A 23,947-nucleotide genomic window follows, 5' to 3' on the forward strand; every position below is an offset into this window, starting at 1 on the left:
GACGTTCACTTACAGTCATTTTCAAGAAAGAATTACATTTATATAACTTGTGAAAATTGTTACTTTTACAACAAATACATTTAAAATCTTGACCTTTAACATTTGACACCAAGGCAGTCACCTTTTGAATAGGTTGACCCTTTTTTGCATTAAACACATTAGATGACTTTGACGACTGCAAAGTTCTAGCATGATTTTTTAGAAATGTAATAAGCTCAGATAATTTAGGTAACTCACTTGTTTTTTAATCTCTTTCCCACCATAGACGAGTGGAAACATCCAATTTTTGCAGCAAAAGATATGCAAGAAATGTTCCTGCGAATCCATCTATTTTTTGGTCTAATATTTCCAGAGACCTTACACTTTCATTCACTGTGTCTACTAATTTTAAAATAGAAGACGGGCTTTCATTTTGTATGGGAGAACTTGACATGAAACGCTTTATCTGGGCGAAAACCTGATCACGTGTATTGGAGTATCTCTCTTCTAAAAAATCCCAAGCAATTTTATAGTTACAGTCACAAATTGTGACTGATTGAATAATCCTAGCTGCTTCGCCATGAAGCGATAACTTCAAATAGGAGAGCTTTTAGGAATCCGATAATACATTATTATTATGAATGCTGGAAATGAAAAGATCCCGAAAGCTTAACCAATCTTGAATATTTCCATTAAAAGATGGCAAGTTTAATTTAGGTAATTTCATGCTCTCTAGAGCCTCGTTCACATGCAATGCTCTTTCACGCAGCCACCGTTTGTATTAGGGAGAAACGAGGACATGAAGCAGTTTCCAGTTCAGATGCCATCGTCTTCCATCCCTTAACCCGTAAGCTACTGCGAGCAATGTATGTCACAAATGTGAATCGGATTGGTGGCTTTCTAACGTTTGCTCACAACTTTTTTGGCATTGTTTACTATGGTATAGAGCGCCATTGTAGTCTAATTCTTTAATTAATTAAAATACACCTTATTAATTTAAAATACAATTTATATACGAGACCGTATGGTTAAAAGAAGAAATCACGTATACTGCTGAGCGGTTTTAAAGAAAATTTTTTCAGGCTGTTAAAATTTCAAAATTTTCTTTTTGAAAAAATGAATAAAACGACAAATTAATATTATTTACATTAATTATAAGCATTTTAGAAAATATATTATAATTAATTCATGCATTAAAATTGTTTTGAACATGTTTTACGAAGATTTTAAATAAAAGTTTGTAATTTATGTTTGTATTAACCAATTGAACAGCACTATATTTTATTATATATATATATATATATATATATATATATATGTATATATGTATTGAAATTCAGTAGTAAAATTTTTAAGAAATTTGAAATGATTTAATGACGATTTAGACAGTTGATATTCTTTAAAGTGCGTTTTCTCAGTTTGCATTTTTTCGATAAATTCTTTTATTTAACGTCCTAAAACTTATATAGATATGGCCAAAATTAATTAATATTTTTACTGCTTATTTAAAATTATATACCTTATAGAAACAAGGATGGTTTTTGCAAAATACTGAAAAGAAAAGTTATTTGATGGGGAAAATATGGATGAGATCATATTGTTTTCAAAGATTTTACATAAAAATATGTTTTTATTCCTTCTCAGAAACTAATTCATTAATTGTAAAATCGATCCTTAAAGTTAAGAACTCTCTAATAAATACAATAAGAAAATTTGGGAAAAAACAATAAAAATTGTGGGAGAAGAATGAAATTTTAATTGTTAAACTTTTCTTCAAAAAATTTGAAGTAAAAGAAAAATTACTGGCCAAAAATGTATTTAACCGCTTGCCTGATTATCCCGAGTTATCTCGGGTTCATATTTATTGCAGTTAATTATTATCCCAAGAAAACTCGGGCGAAGCAGAATTTGTTAGTACGATTTCTTTTATCACGGTTTTATTCGGTCTGGAGGAAATGAAAGGAAATATGCAGCTTTGATTGGCAATTTGCCAAATTTTGTTGGTTACGCAATTCTTTTGGAGGGACTGGTCACGTGTTTCCCCATTGTATAGTATACGTTGGCTTGTGGATTAGTAATGTATAAAGAAGGATGCATGCATTGAAAAAAAATAAAATAATGGCGATGATTTTTCAGATAGTGATTATGAAGAAGTGGAAAAAATAAAAAAAAAAAAAAAAAAAAAAAATCAAATCCAGTGAGACAGTGTACTCTGTGCTCCCGTGAAAGACATTCCAGCGGTAAGCCAGTAAGAAAAAGAGACCAGATACTAGTGTAGAATGTCAGGTATCACTCTGTGTTGTCCCTTGTTTCAAAAATTATCATAAAAGATTAATATTTCACTTTTTCCGTTTGTCCGAGATAACTCGGAATAGTAAACTGATATGAAAAATAAATGCTTTTACACCTTCAAAAAATTAAAAATTCAACTTAAAACCTACATATTTTGATTTGTTTCGTTTTGTTGTATTTAATAATAAAATAAAAAAAAAAGTGATGATTTTTTGCAATTTTTTTCAAAAAAATTAGTAAAGGAAGCGGTTAAAAACATCTGAAGGACTTCAAATTTTAAATTATGTGCAAAAGGGCATTTTTTTATTTTTTAGCATTTTGTGTGTTACCTTTATTTATTGAATGTCATATTCTACGCACTCAAACCATACAATTCAGTTCAACAGCAATATCGCAAAATAATTTTAAAATGAGCATATTTTTAGAATTTCTGATACAGAATCTTGCGTGCGGAAGGTAATTTTTTTTAAGTGTTGCCATTGCTCGCTTTGAAATCGTTTAGTTTTTTAATCAGAAATTCGTTGAAGTTGTACAAAATATGAAATCGGTAATAAAACAAATTTCAAAGTAAAATTAGGGCTTCCACATGCTCTTATTTTATGGAAGATTTTGTTATTCAAATTTTGATAGGTGTAGGTACCGTTGTGCAATCACATAGCAAGAAACATGCATACATTCATGCAGATTCTACCATAATACAGGGCTCTTAATATTTGGTGGCAACAATTTAAAATGTAAACAGACATTTATGGTAAACCAACTCAAAATGCCAAAACAAAATTAATAGTCCTTCTGGGCAAATTGCCCTTTGGACTAAAAAAATCTGAAAGCTTTCAGATTTTACATTTCACCCAAAGGTGCCTTTTTTTCATGTTTTGTGTGTTGCCTTTATTTATTAAATATCATGTTCCTTGCAATTAACCGTAAAATCCAATTCAACAGCAATATCACAAAATAAATTTAAAACAAGCATATCTTTTGAACTTCTGATATACAGTCTTGCTCGCTGGAGATAAAGATGTCCCCCCTCCTCGTGAAGTGTTGTTGTTGCTTGCTTTGAAATCATTGAGTTTGTTAATCAAAAATTCCTGAAAGTTTTACAAAATATGAAATAGTTAATAAAACAAATTCCAAATTTGGGCTTCCAGATGCCCATATTCGGGTGGAAACTCGCATTATTTGGAGCTGGATAGCTCTAGGTACCTTTGTTTTATCACAGTGCGAGAAACATATACACATTTATGCAGATTCTTCGTTCTTTAATTTTTTTAACTATAATACAAGGCGATAATATTTGGTGGCAACAATTTGAAAAGTGATTTGCCGTTTATAGTTTTTAACGCAAAATGCCAAAATGAAATTAATAGTTCTTCAGGGCAAATTGGCCATTTGGACTAAACATTTTTTTTTTTTTAAGTTAGTTTAAAATCCTCTTGTCTTACAAAACCATTTAATGATATTCAGAAAAAGTAGATGGAAGTTCTTAAGTAAAAAAAAAAAAAAAAAAAAAAAAAAAAAAAAAAAAAAAAACCATTCAAAATGTACCGAGTCCCCTTGTCTCATTGAAAATGATATGCATGTCTTTAATTTTAATTTGAACGGTATTTCTGGAATACCCATCATCATATAACATTATATGCACTTTTTTACAAATTTCTGTATTTTTCCATCTAACTTTTTTGGACGATATGCAATATCGTCCAAGAAACGCGATTGTTTCGCTGACAGTCCAGCGAGCAGAGAGTTGCACGTCAACCATGTTGTTTGTTAAAATTAAGTGAACGGCGCAATTGTGCAGTGCAGTATGGGAAATCTCCCCATTTGCCCTGCTCCAGAGAGGTAGGGATATTCTACCAAGTTCTACCTCGAATTCGGCGAGGCAGTTAATGCTTGTTCCCCATGTGAATGGGACACGTTGGAAAAACTGGTTTCCGCTACCAGTCGAATCTGCTTTTGTGAACGTGTCTTAAAAGAAATAACTGCCTACTTTTCTGTTGCTTGAATTTAAAGGTTTTATTTAGTTTTTGCTTGTTATATTATAATCGTGATCTAAAAAGAAGTACACCAAATTCTATTTTGTACATGAACCTTTTTTACATGAATTCAAAAAAAAAATATTTCATTCTCTTTTTATGCATGTCATTTTGATTTAACATAGCAGGCCAGTCAAATTTCGGAGAATGTACCTGGCCTATCTTAGAACACGAAATATCCAAATATTATTTATACACCCTAATATTACATCATTGTTACAATAGCTAGACCAAGGTAAAATTGTGACATTTAAAACTCCTTTATAAAATGAACATTCCAACACATTTAGGACAAACTGAATGATAAAACACTTGCAGTCATTGATGTATGGAGGAAATTCTCAGTTAGGGATTGTATCAATCAGTTTGGATTAGCATTAACTAATTTGAAACCAGCAACTTTGAATGCATGTTAGAGGCCAGTGTGATCACAATGTGTAAAAATCGAAGATCCTGTCATCCCATTACAGTGGCGCACATAACTTGTAGAGAAGGATTTTGTTGATCTATCATTCAAAAATGTTAATGATTTGCTTATCAACAAAGCCGTTAGTGAAAATGAAAATATAAGAAGTTGTCTTTGTTCTTAATCCTACAGAATGTAATGATAGTGAAAAAAATGATAGTTCTAAATGTTGATTTAATAATAATAATAATAAAAAAGTATAGAACTGGCTAGAAAATTAGGTAATCATTTTGTCAGACATGAGCCCAATAAGAAACATGCTGGAAAATTTCGTGAACTTGTAAGGATCTTAAGTTTTACTAACGTTTATTTTATTTTAAATCTTTACTATCACTTCTTATTTTCTACTTCCGGCCAGAATTATAAGCGTGAAGGATTTTATGCAAAGTTGTCTGGCGAACGCCAAGTATTTAAGTGTGGCCTTTTTGCCAAGCAGGAGAGAGGAAGTAGTGAGTTCGAAGCAGGCCGCTTACCTTAGAAGTTACGCAGTTGCTATTTGCCTTCCAGGCCAGAGGTTTTAATCCTCTTGATAAATTAAACGTATTGTAGTGTTCACAGTCTCTGTGCTACATACGCTTCCTGTTATTATAAGGCCAATCTTATTCTAAAGTTAAATTAGAGTTTAGTTTTATTTTTATACCTTTTACGTTAGTTAGACCCCGAGTGGAGGGTCATTGTATTCCGAAGTACGGAAGTCATTGTATATAAAGAAAAATAAAGGGTCTTGTATACCCTTCGTCTGTATCCTGTCTACTTACTACAATTAGTGAACATAGCTTTAGTAAGCTCTCTGTTCTTGTCAGGTCATTGTATGTTTCCGAAGAAGGTTAGAAGAAACATTGAACCTGATAGTGGCGCCCGACGAAGAATAACCATGGCCGAATTTCAAGAAGAACCTGTGCTGCCTGCAGAAACGGCTCAGAATCCAGAAATGCCAGCTGCCGCTCTGGAAGGATTTGGGTACATCGTCCAGACCATGCACGCTTCGATGAAACCAGAAGCAACGTTTAATGGAAACTCACAGGTAACCAGTTTTTTGGAAAAATTGGATGACCACTTCATGCTCTACCCCGTGCACGAGTTTCAAAAAGTTACCTTAGCTACCAGCGCTTTGAGGGGCCAAGCGCTTAACTGGTTCAAATGTATCGGCAGAAGTCTCTTGGGTCAAGCAGGAAGTCCCACCTATACTTACGAAAATTTCAAGACTGCCCTACTAAAAGCCTTCCCTGTTGTAAGGGATCGTGCGAAATTAGAAACAGAACTTTTCAGTATATATCAACAAAGAATGGAAAACCTCTCGAGCTTTATTTTAAGAAAAATTCACGTATTCAAGCTCTTGTATGGAAACCGTCCGGATCCTGAAATAATTCAAGTGATTTTGCCGAGGTTACTACCCCAAGTGCAAGACTTTATTGAATTACGAAATCCGACTACACTGGAAAAGTTATTTGAGCTAGCAATGCAGTTTGAAAGTAGAAGAACGGCGGACGTCGAAAGAAGACGCCAATATCAACAGCGAAACCAATTTGGTATGCCAAGACTACAGCAAACTCAAGCACATGGCTACGGAGAAAAAGCGAATCAGTGGGCAAGGAAACCCGAGCATTCAAAAACAGCCGGCGAACATCGACAGTTCAATAGCAACCCAGGAAAAAAGTCTCAAGGCCAGTGGAGAAAGAAGGAAAGCACCGAAAGGAAAAATAATTTAAACTAAAACGGATTTCTGCTGACGAGAGGGTGCGGAAATCCGAAGGCCACGAAAACCCCTCATCCTACAAGTTGAATACAGTAATGGTGAAAAATTTAACTCTTCCGAAGATTGAAGTCTTGGTAAATAATATCCCGGCCACCGCGCTCCTGGATACCGGCGCGCAGTGTTCCTGTGTGGCAGAAGTCTTTTTTAGAAAGTATTTTCGCAAATACCGCATATATAATGCAGATAATACAACAGTATTAGCGGCGCAAGGAGAACAATGTAAGTGCGTAGGTAAAGTACCGTATCAAGGACGAACAAGTAAAGGTGATGTTTTTTATAGTAAAGAATTTGCAAGCAAATTTAATCCTAGGAATAGACTTTCTTTCAGACGCACAAGCTACACTGGATTTTAATGCAGCCTCCCTTAAGCTGACGATGAAACCAGTGCGTGTAGAAAAGGTTGAACCGCCAAGGTTAAATCTTGACCACCTGCCTAATGACGAGCAAGATAGAATCCGACAAGTGGTAAGTGAATTTGCTTCCTTATTTAGTGATATTCCAAGATTTACTCAGGTTACTAACCATAGTATTGACACCGGAGATGCATTGCCGGTTCGTCAAAAACCATACCGGTATGATAAGAATAAGGAAAAAATTATAGAATGGCATATTACCGATATGCTACGTAAAAAGATCATAACGCCTATCTCAAGTAGTTATGCTAGTCCGGTGGTTTTATGTAAGAAAAATAATGATTATCCTTTGGAGCATCCAAAAAGGTGGAGATTCGCTATTGATTACCGTAAATTAAATTCCATAACGAAATATCCGGTATATCCGTTACCGATCATAGAAGAAATTTTAAGGAACATAAAATCAACCAAATTTATGACGACTTTAGACTTAACGAATGGTTATTTTCAAATAGGGGTCAGGCCTGAGGACGTGCCTAAGACTGCTTTTATAACCAAGTCTGGCACTTACGCATTTTTGCGTATGCCGTTTGGCCTTTCAGGCGCCCCAGCAACATTTCAGCGATGCATGGACATTGTGTTAAGACCTGTTCTTGGAAAGTTCACATTTATCTATTTAGACGATATCATTATTACTAGTGATAATCTCGACCAACATATACAGGATTTAAGACAGGTGTTTTCTTTATTAAATGAGGCCGGTCTAAAAGTTAATGTCGAAAAGTGCAAATTTGCAGCCCCTGAATTAAAATATTTAGGTTACAAAATATCGCAAAAAGGGATCGAGACAGATGAATCAAAAATAATCGCTGTACAAAAGTATCCGACTCCAAACACGGCAAAGAAGCTCTCTTCTTTTCTAGGACTTTGTTCATATTATAGGTCCTTTATAAAAGATTTTGCGGCTATCGCTGAGCCATTGTTAAAATTAAAAAGGAAAAAGGCAAGATTCTCGTGGACGGCTGAAGCCAATAGTGCTTTCGAAAAATTAAAACAAGCATTAACGCAAGCCCCTGTGTTGAAATTTCCTGAAAAGGATGAAAATTTAGAAATTTCAGCGGATGCTTCGGATTATGCGGTAGGAGCGGTACTTTCGCAAAATCAGCAGCCCGTGGCATTTTTTAGCCGAACTTTAAATCAAACACAAAGAAACTATTCCGCGACCGAGAGAGAGGCACTTGCAGTTCTGTTAGCAGTGCAAAAGTTCCGAGTCTATTTTGGAAAGGCGCCGATAACAGTATATTCTGATCATGCGGCGGTAACTAGATTGTACTCAGGGAAAAATTTATCCCCAAGGTTAATAAGATGGGCACTCAAGCTGCAAGAATATAATCTGGTAATCAAGCATACCCCCGGAAAGGAAAATATCGTAGCAGATGCCCTATCACGAATTAAATTAGACGAACAGGGTAATACCGTAAAAGTTGCAATGCTGACAGCGTGTACAATAAATTCCCGAGAAACTGTAATAACCGAACTGGGTAAGGATCCTGAGTTTGGAAGTATTTATGAGTATTTGAAGGATCCTGAAAATTTTAGCCACCAAGATATTGTGGCGATAAGAAATAGGGCGGCCCATTACGAACTAATAGATGGTCTATTATTCTACACAAAAACTACGAATTCCAACAACGAATTTCGACCTGTTATCCCAGCTAGTCTTAGATTAAATATCCTGCAAGAGCTCCATGACAGCCCTTTAGCTTCTCATGCTGGTATTCGAAAAACTATCCAACGCGTACGCGAGGCAGTCTACTTTCCTGAACTGCAAAAGTTAACAAGGGCGTATGTCCAGTCCTGCCCAACATGTCAAGCCGTTAATTATATTAATTTCCGCCCGGCCGGGTTTCTAAATAGTATTAAATCCGAATTTCCAAATGAAATAATTGGCATCGAATTATTGGGCCCTTTCCCAAAAAGTCAGTTAAATAAAAGTCGCTATCTCCTTGTTATGGTTGATCATTTTAGTAAATGGACCGAAATTGTTCCCTTAAAACGAGCCTCCGCGAAATTAGTTACTCATTCTATTTTAAATAAATATATTTTAAAATACGGGCCCCTAAAAGTTATATCGGATAATGGTCCTCAATTTGTAAGTAATATATTTGAAGACATGTGCCAAAAACTGGGCATACGTCACTTAAAAATGGTCCCGTATCGGCCGCAATCAAATATAGCGGAACGGGTCAACAGAAATATAGTGAAAATTATCCGTAGTTATGTTAAAAATTTTCATAAAAGCTGGGATAACTATGTCAATGAATTTGCTTTCGCCCTTAGGACCGCAAAACATGATACAACGGGCAAAACTCCTGCTGAGTTATTTCTAGGCAGAAAGGTTATAACACCGTTAGATAAACTATTTTATGTGCAACAAAGAGCCCCAGAATTTAAAATGGGTGATATAGAAAAACTAATAAAAGAAGCAAAAAAGAATACGGAAGTAGCACAAAGAAAACAGAAGTTATACTATGATCTGAAACGACGGGGAGTAACTTATAAAGTAGGGGATGAAGTTTTAAAAATCAAGCATTCACTTTCTTCAGCACCAGAAGATAAAACTGCCAAATTTTTTCCACGCTTTGAAGGACCATATGTTATAGAAAAAATAACTCACGCTGTTGTAGTGTTAAAGGCAAGAAATGGTGAAACCTGTTCCGCAAATATTGATCAAATTAAACCCTACTTCGATCGTAATAAAATGAAAATCTTTTCAGATCTTTTGCAGGATCCGGTACGGCAGACACCGCAGGTACAAGTTCAAGAGGTGGGAAAACGACAAGTACAAGGGCAAGCCAATGAGAGACAGAAGCAAGTGAAAAGAAAATTGCCCCGTGGAAAAACTGAAGGTAAAAAGAAAAAGAAGCCATTCCACCGTCCAGAAAACAGAGTGCACGAACACCCCCAGAATGAAGAAGGGAGAAGGACGACGTATGTGGAAAGGACCGGGAGAAAGGACGGCAACTATAACCCGGCTGTGAAACGGAAGATTGACTCATCCGACAGAACTCTCCGCAGCAAAAGTCGCCGAACTGCAGAAGGGCCATCAGCGGCGGAGGAAAAAGTACAAGAAAAATTTGAACGGCCAACAACGAGGTCCAAGCAGGATCACGACAGAAGTTTCCCGGTTCCACCAAGACCAGCTGCCTTCAAACGGCCAAGACCACAAGCAGAGCACAAAAGGAAGGTGTTCAAGGGTGGCCGTACTGGTGAAAAACGGAAGCTTCCAGAGGAAAGCACTGAAGGGCGAGCCCGTACAAGAAGGAGGATCAACCAAGCTACTATCAGCTATACCTTTAAAGACTGGGCCCAGAAAAGGATGTCTGAATATTACAAAGATAAGTAAAATTTTATGTTACTTTACAAACTTAAGTTAATCTTTCATTCTTACTGCAAGTGACAGATTTCAAGAAGTTTTACCTCATGCGAGGTCTACCTTTATCGCCAAAAGGGCGAGAAATGAGTTGTGACCGATTTTCTTATTATGTTTTTCAATTACTCGCGCGTAAAACTAAAGTTGATGTATAATAGCGTTGTGTAAAGACTTAAATATTGTAAAAAGTTATTGTATAAATTTTATTTAAAACATTCTAGCAAGAAAGAAGTTTTAGTCTGAAAGACTTTTTGAAATGTAGTATTATTTCAATGTAGAAAGAATTGGCACTTGCTTTGAAAAGAATAGAAGTTAACAATGTACTACTAATGTATGTTTTCAAATGTGTAAAATTAACGGCATGTTGATATGTTCTTGTATACATGTGAACTGTTATTTTGAATGTTAAGAAATACCGTGATATGGTAAAAGTGAAAGTAATGTTAAAAATTTGTTATTCGTGTGACTGTAAAGATTAAATCATGGTGAATATGTGTTAAAGGTTGAATGATGTAGTTAGGCTCTCTGACGCTACACTTTAGAGTTAGCCACTTTCAGAATAGTACCTCAGGGTTTAGAGTTGAAAGTAGGGTGTGTTAAGAGGTCTCGTATGTTGAATTTTAACACGTTAGTGTTTTGATTGTAGGAGGAAGTGTGGCACACGTAGACAGAAACACATACGTGTTTGGTGTTCTTTTACAACACATGTCAGAGAGTACGGGGAGAGATAATTAAAATAGTCATGAATGAAATAAGAATGTTAAGAGAAGTATATTCTATATGTTAATTGCAATGTCATTCTGTAACATTTCATTAAACTAGTTTTCCTTCCAGATCTCTGGAAGGAACCAGAATTGAATAAAGCTCCTGTTTAGATGCAGTACAGACGAAAAAAAAAAAAGATTGTTGTATATCCCGGGAGCTACTATTGTAACAAATTTCTTTCTTTTAAATTTTCTAGTTTCTAGCTAAGTTATGATTGTAAAAGGTTGGCCTCGCGTTAGTTTTTAGAGCTAAAAGTTTTCAACAAGGTCGTTTTAGACCTCAGTTTCAAACAAATTAACTCTGGCGGGAAGTATGTAAGGATCTTAAGTTTTACTAACGTTTATTTTATTTTAAATCTTTACTATCACTTCTTATTTTCTACTTCCGGCCAGAATTATAAGCGTGAAGGATTTTATGCAAAGTTGTCTGGCGAACGCCAAGTATTTAAGTGTGGCCTTTTTGCCAAGCAGGAGAGAGGAAGCAGTGAGTTCGAAGCAGGCCACTTACCTTAGAAGTTACGCAGTTGCTATTTGCCTTCCAGGCCAGAGGTTTTAATCCTCTTGATAAATTAAACGTATTGTAGTGTTCACAGTCTCTGTGCTACATACGCTTCCTGTTATTATAAGGCCAATCTTATTCTAAAGTTAAATTAGAGTTTAGTTTTATTTTTATACCTTTTACGTTAGACCCCGAGTGGAGGGTCATTGTATTTCGAAGTACGGAAGTCATTGTATATAAAGAAAAATAAAGGGTCTTGTATACCCTTCGTCTGTATCCTGTCTACTTACTACAATTAGTGAACATAGCTTTAGTAAGCTCTCTGTTCCTAGTCAGGTCATTGTATGTTTCCGAAGAAGATTAGAAGAAACATTTAACCTGATAAACTGAAGTTATTGTCCGTCTTTTACAGAAATTCTATAATGTCTAACCAAAACATGAACACAACAATTATTAATTCATTTTGTTTTAAAATTTGTCGAAACATCAGCACCAGTGAAATGCTCTCAGGCTGATTTTGCCCAGATCAAAGAAATTTCATTAATAGAGGAAGAAGATAATGTCCACAGTGTTAGTGATTGCAGTGGTGTTCTAATGATATACTATATGGGCTGTTATTGTCAGAAAGCGGAAATGAATAAGATCTTGTTATGTGTAATGAAGAATTATTTTCATTTCAAATGCTTGTGCATTTTTAATACATTTCTATTACATATTATTACTTGTATGTTTTGTTAAAATATTAAGCTTAAAACATTTTAAGATTCTTTAGATCTAGAATAATGCTTCTTTTCTTGCACAAATATAATGCCTTTTATTTACATCTATTCTTTAGGAATGTATATGCCATGTAAGAATACATTAGGTGTATAGTATTCATTTAAAACTTATGTTTCAGTATAAATTAATGATGGATTTGAAATTAGAAATTTTTCTACTTTTGATGCTCTAAGTTTATTTTACTTAATTATTTTTTAATTGGAAGATAAAGTTTTCTTATGTAATGAAATCTATATATCTTATGATAAGACAATTAATGAATGGTTAATTACAACATGCATTATGTGCGCATTTTCAAAGTTGTAAAAATGTCGTTCGCGTGTTCACTACTGACAAGTTCTGCTGCAGGTTGGAGTCTATGCTTATCTTCCCCTTAATTTTTTTTTTCTTGGAGATTTTTATTATAAAATACATTCTATTTAACCTTTGTGCATTGTAGAAGAATAGTACATAATACAGTCAAAAGTCGTTAATTCGGACACCCGTAATCCGGACCTCAAAGCTAAAATCTTTCTGCGCATGCGCCGCATTGACGCATGCGCATAGGCGTTTTACTCGTGCGCCCAAGACATTTACGACTGCGCATATGCGTCTGCGCAAGTGCAGAATACGATTTCGCGTGCGCGTTTAATGTATAACGGACGGTATAAGCTAAAATTATCTAATTATCTATTTCAGTTAATGTCGATGATTGCGTTGTTCCTTAATCTTCGAATTGGATCCGGCTTATTATTTTTTGCAGACTGTAAGAGCAATTTTCTAAAAGTAAGCTTGAACTTTTGATTATGTCAAATAGAATTTCCGATGCTGGAGCTCCCAAAGGATCTAGAAAACGAAAGTATGTTTCGATGTCCATCAAACAAAAAATGAATTGCTACAAAAAATGGATAAAGGCATATTCTTTGTTTATCTAACCGTTCCGAAATCTGTTTATCAATTTCACGCTGCTCTGCGCGGGGGGGGGGGAAGACGTCCCGGCGCGCAATGAACTGGAAGTTGATTTGTCAACACTATCGTTATCTTCAGAGCAGATGTTTTTATTTTATTCGGCTTATAATTCCATACTAAATGTAGTATTTAATTTCGATGTACTCCGTCTTTGATATGATTTAAATCAAATTCCTCGTCATTATAAATACCACGAATACAAATCGAATAGTTTTCTGGTTGCAATTTTCTAATTTTGGCTATGCGTAAGGTATGCTTTACGCATCCGCGCGTTGAAAGAAATGTTTAATAAAGTAAACAAATAAATATTAGGTTTCTTTTTTGGTAAATTTTGATACCCTTTAGATCATAATTGCTCATTATTTTATAAATTACGGTTTCATATTTTTAATTTTATAATTTCTGAATGCCATCTTACCAGATTTAAACTGATGATCTATAATCCGGAATCGCCGAAGTCCCGACGAGTCCGGATTAAAGACTTTTGACTGTATAATTATTGATTACATAATTTTAATATGAGAGAAAAAGAGACATAGAGCTCACAGGGAATAGTATTGGCAATGGTAAAGTTTTGTACACTTTTCATGACTAGAGATTAATTATCAATTAATTTTTTTATTATGAACTCTAACTATTGATTGGTGCTAGCAATCAATAGTCTCAGAGTAACCTTATGGTACTTAAAAAAATGGCATTTCCTAGCTCTCCAGAAGTCTAACTAAAGTTTAAAAGTTCTGGTTTAGATTTTTGGTTTAGATTAAGTTTGAAAGTTAGTTTACATTATGACTGATACATTTTTGCAGTGTTGTGAAATTTCATATGCTAAAATGCATTATAAGTGCAAATTTCATTCTTTATACTATTATTAAAATCAAAATTCTAATTTAATAATGCAAGAAAAACATGTTTTTTCTGAATATCTCAATCAAAATTTCAATATTAGTTACTGCCTAAAGTTCAGGTTTAGCATTTCTAATGAAAAATAACTTAATTCGAACCTCCATTCAGTTTTTGTGTATTATTCAAAACAGTTTTATCTCGTATATGAGTATCTTTATTTTCAGGTTCTAGAAAACGAAAAATTTATCCATCTCCATCTTCTGAAGACAGAAGCAGAAAACAAATTAAAAAAACCATAGATGGACGTAATGTAAGAATTTTTTTTTACTATTCACATGAATTTTTCAAAGATATATTTAAACACAAGCAAGAAAAAATATAATCATTATTGTGCTTTATAAAATTAACTTTTGTTTTTAAAAAATGAGGAATTTAAAAGTTAATTCTTTAAGCACGGTAAGAAACTTATATTTTGCATTGATGTTTTGGAAAAAACAAAAGGCCTGAATGAAACGCCTGAGTAATGCAAAAGGTTTAAATTCTGTATTGAAAGTAAGCTAATTTTTCTTTCAATTTTTTTCCTTCCTTCCTTCCTTCATTTCTTTTGGCAAAGTATTCTGATGCTGAATATTATGAAAGAATGCATGAGTTATAATCCTCTATGTTGTGCTTGACTTTAATTATTGCATTTAATTTTTAATTAAATATAAGCTTGTAAGAATTATATTAATTTTATTAACAGTTAAATTTTAAGTTCCTTTCCTGTCAAATTCTTAACTTCAACCTATTACTTCTTGCCTGAACATAGTTTTGGAATTTTTCTGAATACTTAATGAGGAGAAGTGGTATTTAAACCATGAAATCTACTTACAGAGTGAGAGAGAATCAGAGTTTCTGATTTACGCGTGTCTGCCTTTTGACCACTCTCTCTCTCAAAGCTGTTATTACGCTCGGCCATACTCAGGCCCTTGATAAGCTTTGTAGTTAAATAAAGTTAAGGGGCCCAATCGATTTGAATCTTGATAGCTTCGACTATATTTCTTTAGTTAATCTTAGTTTAATTTTTAGTCTCTTAAGTTCAAGCCCAAGTGTCGGCTTTGATTATACATTCCAAGACGGAGTTTTGTTAAATCTTATTGGAATAATAAAGGATTAGTTAAACTTCCATCTTGTTGTTTCTTGTCACACGAACTTAAGTGATTATTCGCTAACTAGTTCTTTAAAATTCGTCACTTTCTACAGTAACTGAGATTTACACTAGTGAGAATCTTACAAGCTAATAAGCAGCACATTAGTTTTAGTAATTTACTTTTGCTTCATTTAAAAACCCTCTTTGATCTGTTCTGTTCAGTAATCTCAGCATCTCCCCCTCCCTCCTTAACTTATAGAGAACTTGTGGTTTCAATTCCCAGTAAAAAGAAATTATATACAGTACTGCCAGTTAAAATGAAGTCTTTGGTAGGAAGACTTTTTAATTCTTATTCTTGGGCTGGGATATGATTTCTTCAAAAGTGAATAAAATAATTTGCTACCTAGTTCCCTGATATCTCTGTACTGTACTGAAGTGTTGAGCTGTTATTAGTCGTCCAGTATCACAAAAAATCTACAGTGTTGTATAGTGCAGTGTATACTTTTGACTGATTAATATTTGTGCTGACATTTTATTATAAATGTATTTCGGTGACTGCAAATATATCAGATGGTTCTCCTGGTATTACATGCTCTTTTCATGTAATTAAAAAGGGAAATTTATTTGGACTGATTTAGTTTTGCTATATAATCCATTGCTGAAGAGAATGTTAGTTTAGTATGTAAGTATTGTATAGCACGTTTTATCAGTTGGCAAAAACTTATTTTGAAACTTACTGAGGAAAATAAATTATAGTTATAATAATAATGCTTTGAGGATTCAAAAGAATTTTTTAAAAATCAAAATCATATGTAATTAGCAAATTTTTGTGTTTTCAAGTGGTTCCATAATTAATTTACCCTCGATGCGGCTAGACTGGAATTTTCGTAAAACACACCTGGAAACATTAACAGCTCAAAATTTACGTTCAGTCCAAATAAAAAATTCACAAATGATTTCTGATTTATTTTTTAAATTTGTATTTTTTGGTAATTTTTATGAATTTTTCAAAAAAAAAAATTGAATTATAATCTAAAAAATTTTAAAGTAGATGTATTCTAGGCATGTCTGTAAAGTTTAGTTTTTTATTCAAAACTTCTAAAGTTATATGTAAATTTTTATTTTGGCTTCTTTTGAAATTTGACATATTTTTTATAAGCGGCATTATTTTAAACCTGGCAATTTTGTTAAAATTATTTGAAAGAATGAACAATGCTTCTTTTTCTGACTGTGCAAACCTAGAAAAGAGGAAAGAAAATAGGTTATTAAAAAGTAAGAATTTCACCACATGAATTATTCTTGGCACAAACTGATAAAATTTCGCCAAGATAAATTTTTGAATTTCTTTATAAGTTTTTCACTAATTTTATGGAATTTAATATTTGGGCATAATTTGTTGAATTGAAATATGGAAAAAAAGTGAAATGTCATATCAGAAAAAATCTGATTTTGTGTCAAAAGAGCTATGTTAGAAGAATGCTACATAGTATTCTTCTAATATATGTTAGAAGAATGCTTATATATAAGTCATACTTTCGAGACATGATATTTTATCAATTTGCACAGTAGAAGAGATACAGAACTGTCCCCCCTTTTTTTTGTTTGTTTTGTGTGCAACATGTACCTTTTCACTCCAGGTTCTCCACTGTTTTGTTTAATCAGACATGATATTATCATCAATAAAAATAAATAATTTACACCACATAGCAAAGAATGCAACATTAAATAGGCATTGATATAATATCCATTGTTCAACAATTGTAGTTTAGTAATCTATCAAAAAAGATCCTTCTCTTATCTTCAAAAGTATACTTATAAAAGTACTTTTACTTTCCTCTTGATGCATCTCAATCCATTCACTCCAGATGAACTGATGTTTGGACTCTGACTGGTAAATGAATCAATGCTGATATTGAAATTCATTCCTACATTGTCCAGTCAATCTATCCATCACCACTAGAATACCTCACTGCAGTTCTCTACACAATTTCCATACAGATAATAAGTTTTTGAACATGTAATTTGTTGTACGTAGTTCAATTATTGATCCATCATTTAGTAGGATATCCTCATTCCTGAGCTGCAGTAGATTTGGCTGTTGGCTGGCCATGTAGCTATTTCATTTAGTTGTTACTACTTAATATGAGTCTTCTTGTACTGCCATAAAAAGAGAGAGTGACCTGAAAGTGTATAGTAGAACTTTGGTGTTTGTGAAGCTTTCTTCGCAAGCTTCTCTGTAATCCAATCCATGTGTAAAATCATTGAGATATGTGGCAATCTGATGTTCGACTGCGTGCGCAGCCAATCCACGCCATGTGGTTTATGTAAAAACTGCTAGTGCGGCAGTGAACTAGCTCTCTTCTCTCTTAGCTGGAGCATAGAATGTTTGAATTTTAGTTTAGTAGATTTTGTTATTTCATTCTGTTATTTCAGTTGTGTTTAAAGTTATGGTGTGTGTGAATAAAGGTTATGTTTAAGGAAAAGGAATCATGTCAATTCAAGGATATACACCAAGCCATAACCACCACGCCACTATAAAATTGTGACCCGGCGTCAATGACCGTCCGGCTACTCGCATGAAGTTTATATTCGTTGTTCGTTTAAGAGTTTGGTTCCAGAACTTTTGGGTTTTTTTTTTCCTTCAGCCACTGACATGGAGGAAACAGCAGCTGTCAAGATTCCATTTTACAATCCGATTGACCCGGCATTGTGGTTTGCTATGTGTGAAGCAACTTTTGCTTTAGCCACACCCAACTTTATTACAGATTCAAAGATAAAATTTAACTACTGCATCGCTCATTTGCCGCCGGAAATTGCTGCATTAGTTAGAGATATCATTCTCCGGGAACGTACAGATGCTTCTTACGAAGACCTCAAAGCTGCTATTATGGAACACTGTGGAGAATGCAGTACGAGTGAAATACGGAAATTACTCGCCGGCGAGCAACTTGGAGATAGGAAGCCATCAGAACTTCTTTGTGTAATGACTAGGTGGGTTGAAAAATACAATGTGCCTGACTCTTTGTTACTGAAATTATTCATGCACCAGATGCTGCCAAATGTCCAGTCTATTCTATTTTAGCGTCGGTTGAGCCGCTCAATTCATTGAAAGCTGCCAGTATCGCGGATAGAATATTGGAAGTTACACCCACCCAGGTAAGCGAAGTTTCTGCTCGTGTATCTCTCAATGTCTCTGAGAATTCTAATTGGATTCCCTGCTGGAGGAAGTGTGCAAATTGCGGAGTGAGGTTTTGTCTCTATGATGATCACGCAGTTTTTCTAAAAATCGCTGTAACAGGAAGCGAAGCCCTTCAGCTAAAGCTGCTTCGAACTGTTCCTATTGTTGGTATCATTGTAAATTTAGAGACAAAGCTAAAAAGTGTGTTCCACTATGTACATTCCATGGAAAGTGTAGTGACGACATGCGCTTTACCCTCTGAATCTCGTTGCCTTTTCATTAGAGACAGGAAATCGAATAGAATATTTTTGTGCGACACTGGTTCAGATGTCAGTCTTCTTTCAGCAACCAGACAGGAAGTGCGTCAAACATCTATTATGACATTTTCTGCAGCAAATGGTGCCCCTATTCCAGTTTATGGGCAAAAAGTGTTAAGTATTGATTTTGGATTCGTCTTAATTTTACTTTTTATGTGTATAGTGTCAACAAATATTATTGGATCTGATTTCTTGCATTATTTTGATTTATTACCTGATTTAAGGAACAAAAAACTTGTTGATTTAAAAACACATTTAAAAATTAACTGCAGTGTAATTAACACACATTTATATTCTGTTAAAACAATTATTACAAATTGTATTCATGATAAATTACTGTCTAACTATCCTTCACTCTCAAAGCTTCCTGATCTCAATGAGACTGTTAAGCATAATACTATGCATTTCATTGAAAGCATTGATCCTCTTATTTCATGTAAGCCAAGGAGATTAGCTCCAGATAGATTAAAAATTGCTAAGCATGAAATTCTGAAAATGATAAATTTAGGTCGTATGCGACCCTCCAAAAGTAATTACTCCTCTCCTCTTTACATAGTGTCAAAAAAAGGCACAAACGAATTGAGTCCTGTGGGAGATTTTCGGAGGTTAAATGCTCAGACAGTGAGGGCTAAGTATCCTATTCCCAATATTTGCGATTTTGCAAACATTGGAAGAAAGGTACATGGAACAAAGGTATTTTCTCAATTAGATTTGGTTAGAGCATATTACCAAATTCCAATTAATCCCTCTAATATCCATAAAACGGCTATTGCCACTCCTTTTGGACTTTTTGAGAGCACAAGAATGCAATTTGGATTATGCAATGCAGCTGCAAACTTTCAACGCTTTATTGATGAAGTAACTCGCGAACTGCCAGGAGTATTTGCTTTTGTCAACGATATATTGATAGTGTCAAAAGACGGAAATAAGCATTTGAGACACTTAAAAGCCCTTTTTGAAAGATTAAGTAATTATGGGTTAAGACTTAATGTATCTAAATGTAGTTTTGGTTTAACTTCTTTGGAGTTTTTGGGTTTTCATGTATCTGAACAGGGTTTAAAACCTTTACCCGAAAGGGTAGAAGCTATTCAAAAATTTCCTAAACCAAACACATAACCTCAGTTAAGGAAATTTCTTGGCATATTTAATTTTTACAGATGTTTTGTCCCAAGAGCTTCACATGTTTTAGCTTCCTTGAATAGGTGACTGAAAGGCCGCATTAATAAAAGGAAACCAAGCAAAACAAAAGAATATCCTCTCGAGTGGGACGACGAAGCCGAGAAAGCATTCAGAAATGCAAAAAAGGCAATTGCTGAGGCAACCTTTCTCAAACACCCAATTCCTGGTGCGACTTTGACACTTTGTACTGATGCATTGGAGGTTGCGGTTGGTAGCTCATTAATGCAACTGCTTAATTCAGTTTGGGAACCCATTGCGTTTCTATCTGTTAAACTCAGCAAAAGTCAAAGGAAATGGTCAAGTTATGATCGAGAACTATTGGCAATTTATTTGTCTATTAGGAAGATTCGGCACATGCTTGAAGGCAGGGTCTTTACAATCTACACTGACCAAAAGCCCATAATATATGCTTTTAAGCAGAAGCCCGAAAAGTGTTCTCATCTTGATTTTATTGGCCAATTTTCCACTGACATACGATACATCAAAGGTCGTGACAATATCGTTGCTGATGCCTTATCTAGGGTAGAAATAGATGCAGTATCTGATAATCAATACGTTGATTATAAAAAGTTATCCGAAGCACAAATTCAGGACTCTCAAATTCAAAATTACTTATCTCAATCTTCACCAGCTTTTAAACTTGAGAAACATTACTTTCCTTTAGAAGATGTTATTCTTTACAGTAATATGGACACAGGTATACCTCGACCGTTCATACCTGAACCTTTTCGCTCTAAAATATTTCAGAAGATTCACTGTCTTTCTCATGCTGGTATTTCAACTTCAACAAAGCTAATTACTAAGTGCTATCTTTGGCCTAATATGAAGAAATTTATTGAAACTGTAGTTCAATCATGTCTACAGTGCCAACGTTCTAAAATTCATAGGCATACGAAATCACCGTTGGGTACCTTTTCATTGCCTGATGCAAGATTTGCACATATCCATATTGATTTCATATGTTCTCTTCCACCGTCTGAAGGTAACCGATATTGCATGACAATTATTGACAGGTTTACCAGATGGCCAGAAGTCATACCTACTGTCGACATGTCAGCTCAGACGACTTGTAAAGTGTTAGTGCATAACTGGATAGCAAGATTTGGCTGCCCGGTATCAATAATAACGACTGATCAAGGCTGAAATTTTGAATCTCATTTATTTAAGGATTTAATGAAAATTTTGGGTACACATCGCATTAGAACTACTGCTTATCACCTTCAGTCCAATGGACTGATTGAGAGATTTCATAGGCAACTTGAAAGTTCAATAATGGCTCATAACAACCCAAAATGGACTGAAATCATGCCTATTGTTCTGTTGGGTATTAGATCTACCATTAAGAAAGATATAAATGCTACTTGCGCTGAAATTGTCTACGGTACTACACTTAGATTACCGTCAGATATGCTGAATGCTACAATTATTGTATCGCCTACTGAATCTTATGTGTCACAACTTCGATCAGTCATGCATTTAGTTAGACCTATTCCAACCTCTAGGCATATTCAATCACCAATTTATGTACATCCAGCACTTCAAACCTGTTCTCGTGTATTTCTGCGTATCGATTCTGTTAAACCACCTCTAACTCCACCTTACACTGGTCCTCATACCGTGGTTAAACGATTGGATAAAAATTTTATTATTGAGGTAAATAACAAAAAGATTGCAGTTACAATCGATTGTTTGAAACCAGCATATATGTTGTTAGAATGTATAAATTCACCTGTAATTCCTCAGTTTCCACAAGATGTCTGCGAAGACTAAAAAATTGTTCCAAAACAAGTAATTACCCGAAGTGGACGTCGTGTTCATTTTCCTGAAAACTAATTACTGTAATATGATTAAAGTTTTCTTTTGTGGTTTGCTGCAAATGTTACAGTGTATAGATACTTGATTATTATTATTATTATTTTTTTGTATACATATTGAGAGTTATATAAAATGCTTATTAACTCTTCATTATTTTTATTTAACTAAGTTATGCATTGTATGGGTATATATTCTAATCAGAATTGTAAATGTATTATTACTATTCGTATATTTGTATCTCTTTTTGTGCGTACAATTTTAAAGTATAACTGTTATTCGAATGTGCAAATCTTAAATTGGAAATTTACAGCCAACCCCTTTTGTGTCATGACTGTGCCACTGGGGGGATACTCTGTGGCAATCTGCCAATCTATGCCATGTGGTTTATGTAAAAACTGCTAGCGTGGCAGTGAACTAGATCACTTCGCCCTTAGCTGGAGCATAGAATGTTTGAATTTTAGTTTAGTAGATTTCGTTCTTTTATTTCAGTTGCGTTTAAAGTTATGGTGTGTGTGAATAAAGGTTATGTTTAAGGAAAAGGAGTCATGTCAATTCAAGGATATACACCAAGCCATAACCACCACACCACTATAGATGTGATTAAAATTTCATGCTAGCAGATTTATTCTTCTACAAAAGTTCAAAATTTCTGACAAAAACTGCTGTTGGTATTGCCAATTTCATTTTATTTTTTTGTGTTACTATACAGTTTCTAAAGGCAAAAATTAGAAATGCAAATCGGAAGGTGATTAGTTGAATTTCAGGAAGATAACTTTGCATAATGATAGTCATTCTTAAGTTTTGGAAATATGTATAATTTCCATTTGAAAAGCTAGCTTTTTAAAAAAAAATTTTTTCTCAAATGAGTGAACTATGTGTAAAAGCTATTAATGTTTATATGATTTTGCAGATGGATTCATATTGCTGGATTTGCCATGAATTGGGGCAAGATGAACTTTGTTCCATTTGCTGTAGAGTTTTTCATAGCAGTTGTCTGAGCAAAAAACTGAATTTTAACAATCAAAAGTGTCCAGAATGCCAAAAGAATACTATAGTTGGAAATGAAGTGTGTTTTACAGTGTCACAGGATAAACTTCAAAGACTTTTATCTTATGCTGTTACACAAGTATATAAAAGTGTGAATGTTCCAAGTGTATGTATATGGATTTTTATCATTTCTTTATTTTGTTTATCTTATAAGGTTGTAAAGAAAATAATGATCTCTTTCTTCTGCGCAGAACATGAAATGCACATTATACCATATCAGTCAATATTTGAAAAAAGTGTAGCTGTGAATAGTGTGATTATCACTCTGTAAGATAATATCTAACTGCTGATTAAAATAAGTTTTATTTTAATTGTCCTCTTTGAAAATGGAAAATGACTTTATTGAATTTTACATCTTGAATAATTGTTAATTATACTTTTAAACTGAAAATTAACTGAATTTCTTAAATGTTTAGTTGAATCTGGTAAAAGTATATTTCTGGTAAAATATATTATACCCCTTGCCGAAATTGGCGATTTTTGACGGTACATGGATACTGAGTTTGTGCAATTCTTTAATTTCCTATTTTGGCTTGTGTAGCGGCGATTTTAGCACCAAAAATTGCCGCTACACAAAGCCAAAATAACAAGAAAGAATTGCACAAACTCGGTATCCTTGAACACATCGACCTATTTTTACTTAAAAAAAAATCCCAGAATTGTATAAACTTGGCATTGTGCACTCCCTTGACTTTATCCATTTACACATCGACCTATTTTCACGTGGGGGGGGGGAAATCATAGAATTGCAGAAACTAGGCATTGTGCACACCCTTGACTAAGTCCATATACACATCGAACTATATTCACTTAACCCTTTTACAGGCGGTGGTAAATATCTTACCACTAAGCAATTTGTTTTCTAGCAGCATACGGATAATTATTTACCAGTGCCCGATATCAGGAATTTTCCTCTGGAACCAGAGCTTCACATTTTCTGTAATGGATGGCTGTAGAGGCCACGTAAACCGCAACATTTCAGCATTCATCCAGTTTTCAAGCAAAATGGAGAGGGTAAGCACATACTCTTTTCTTATTTTATTGTGTGATGATATATAAAAATACGTTAAAAGCTATATATTCATATATTTTGTATCTTACAGTTTTAATAGCTAAATTGCATTAGGCATTTAAAA

At 34.2% G+C, this 23,947-nt stretch overlaps 1 protein-coding gene across 5 annotated transcripts in view; it reads left to right on the forward strand.

Annotated features, from left to right (window-relative positions):
• The window catches only part of LOC118184157 (uncharacterized), a 180,001-nt gene that overhangs the window by 37,323 nt on the left and 118,731 nt on the right, over positions 1-23,947 (forward strand). For all 5 annotated transcript variants that reach the window (XM_085816080.1, XM_085816081.1, XM_085816082.1 and 2 more), the window contains exons 4-5: positions 14,371-14,456; positions 22,675-22,917. In XM_085816080.1, the coding sequence (XP_085672206.1) occupies positions 14,371-14,456; positions 22,675-22,917 (329 nt within the window). The remainder of the gene's footprint in view (positions 1-14,370; positions 14,457-22,674; positions 22,918-23,947) is intronic.

This window comes from Stegodyphus dumicola, chromosome 4 (genome assembly GCF_044657685.1).
Source record: "Stegodyphus dumicola isolate Sdum_Otavi_A_Nest chromosome 4, ASM4465768v1".
Classification (NCBI taxonomy): domain Eukaryota; kingdom Metazoa; phylum Arthropoda; class Arachnida; order Araneae; family Eresidae; genus Stegodyphus; species Stegodyphus dumicola.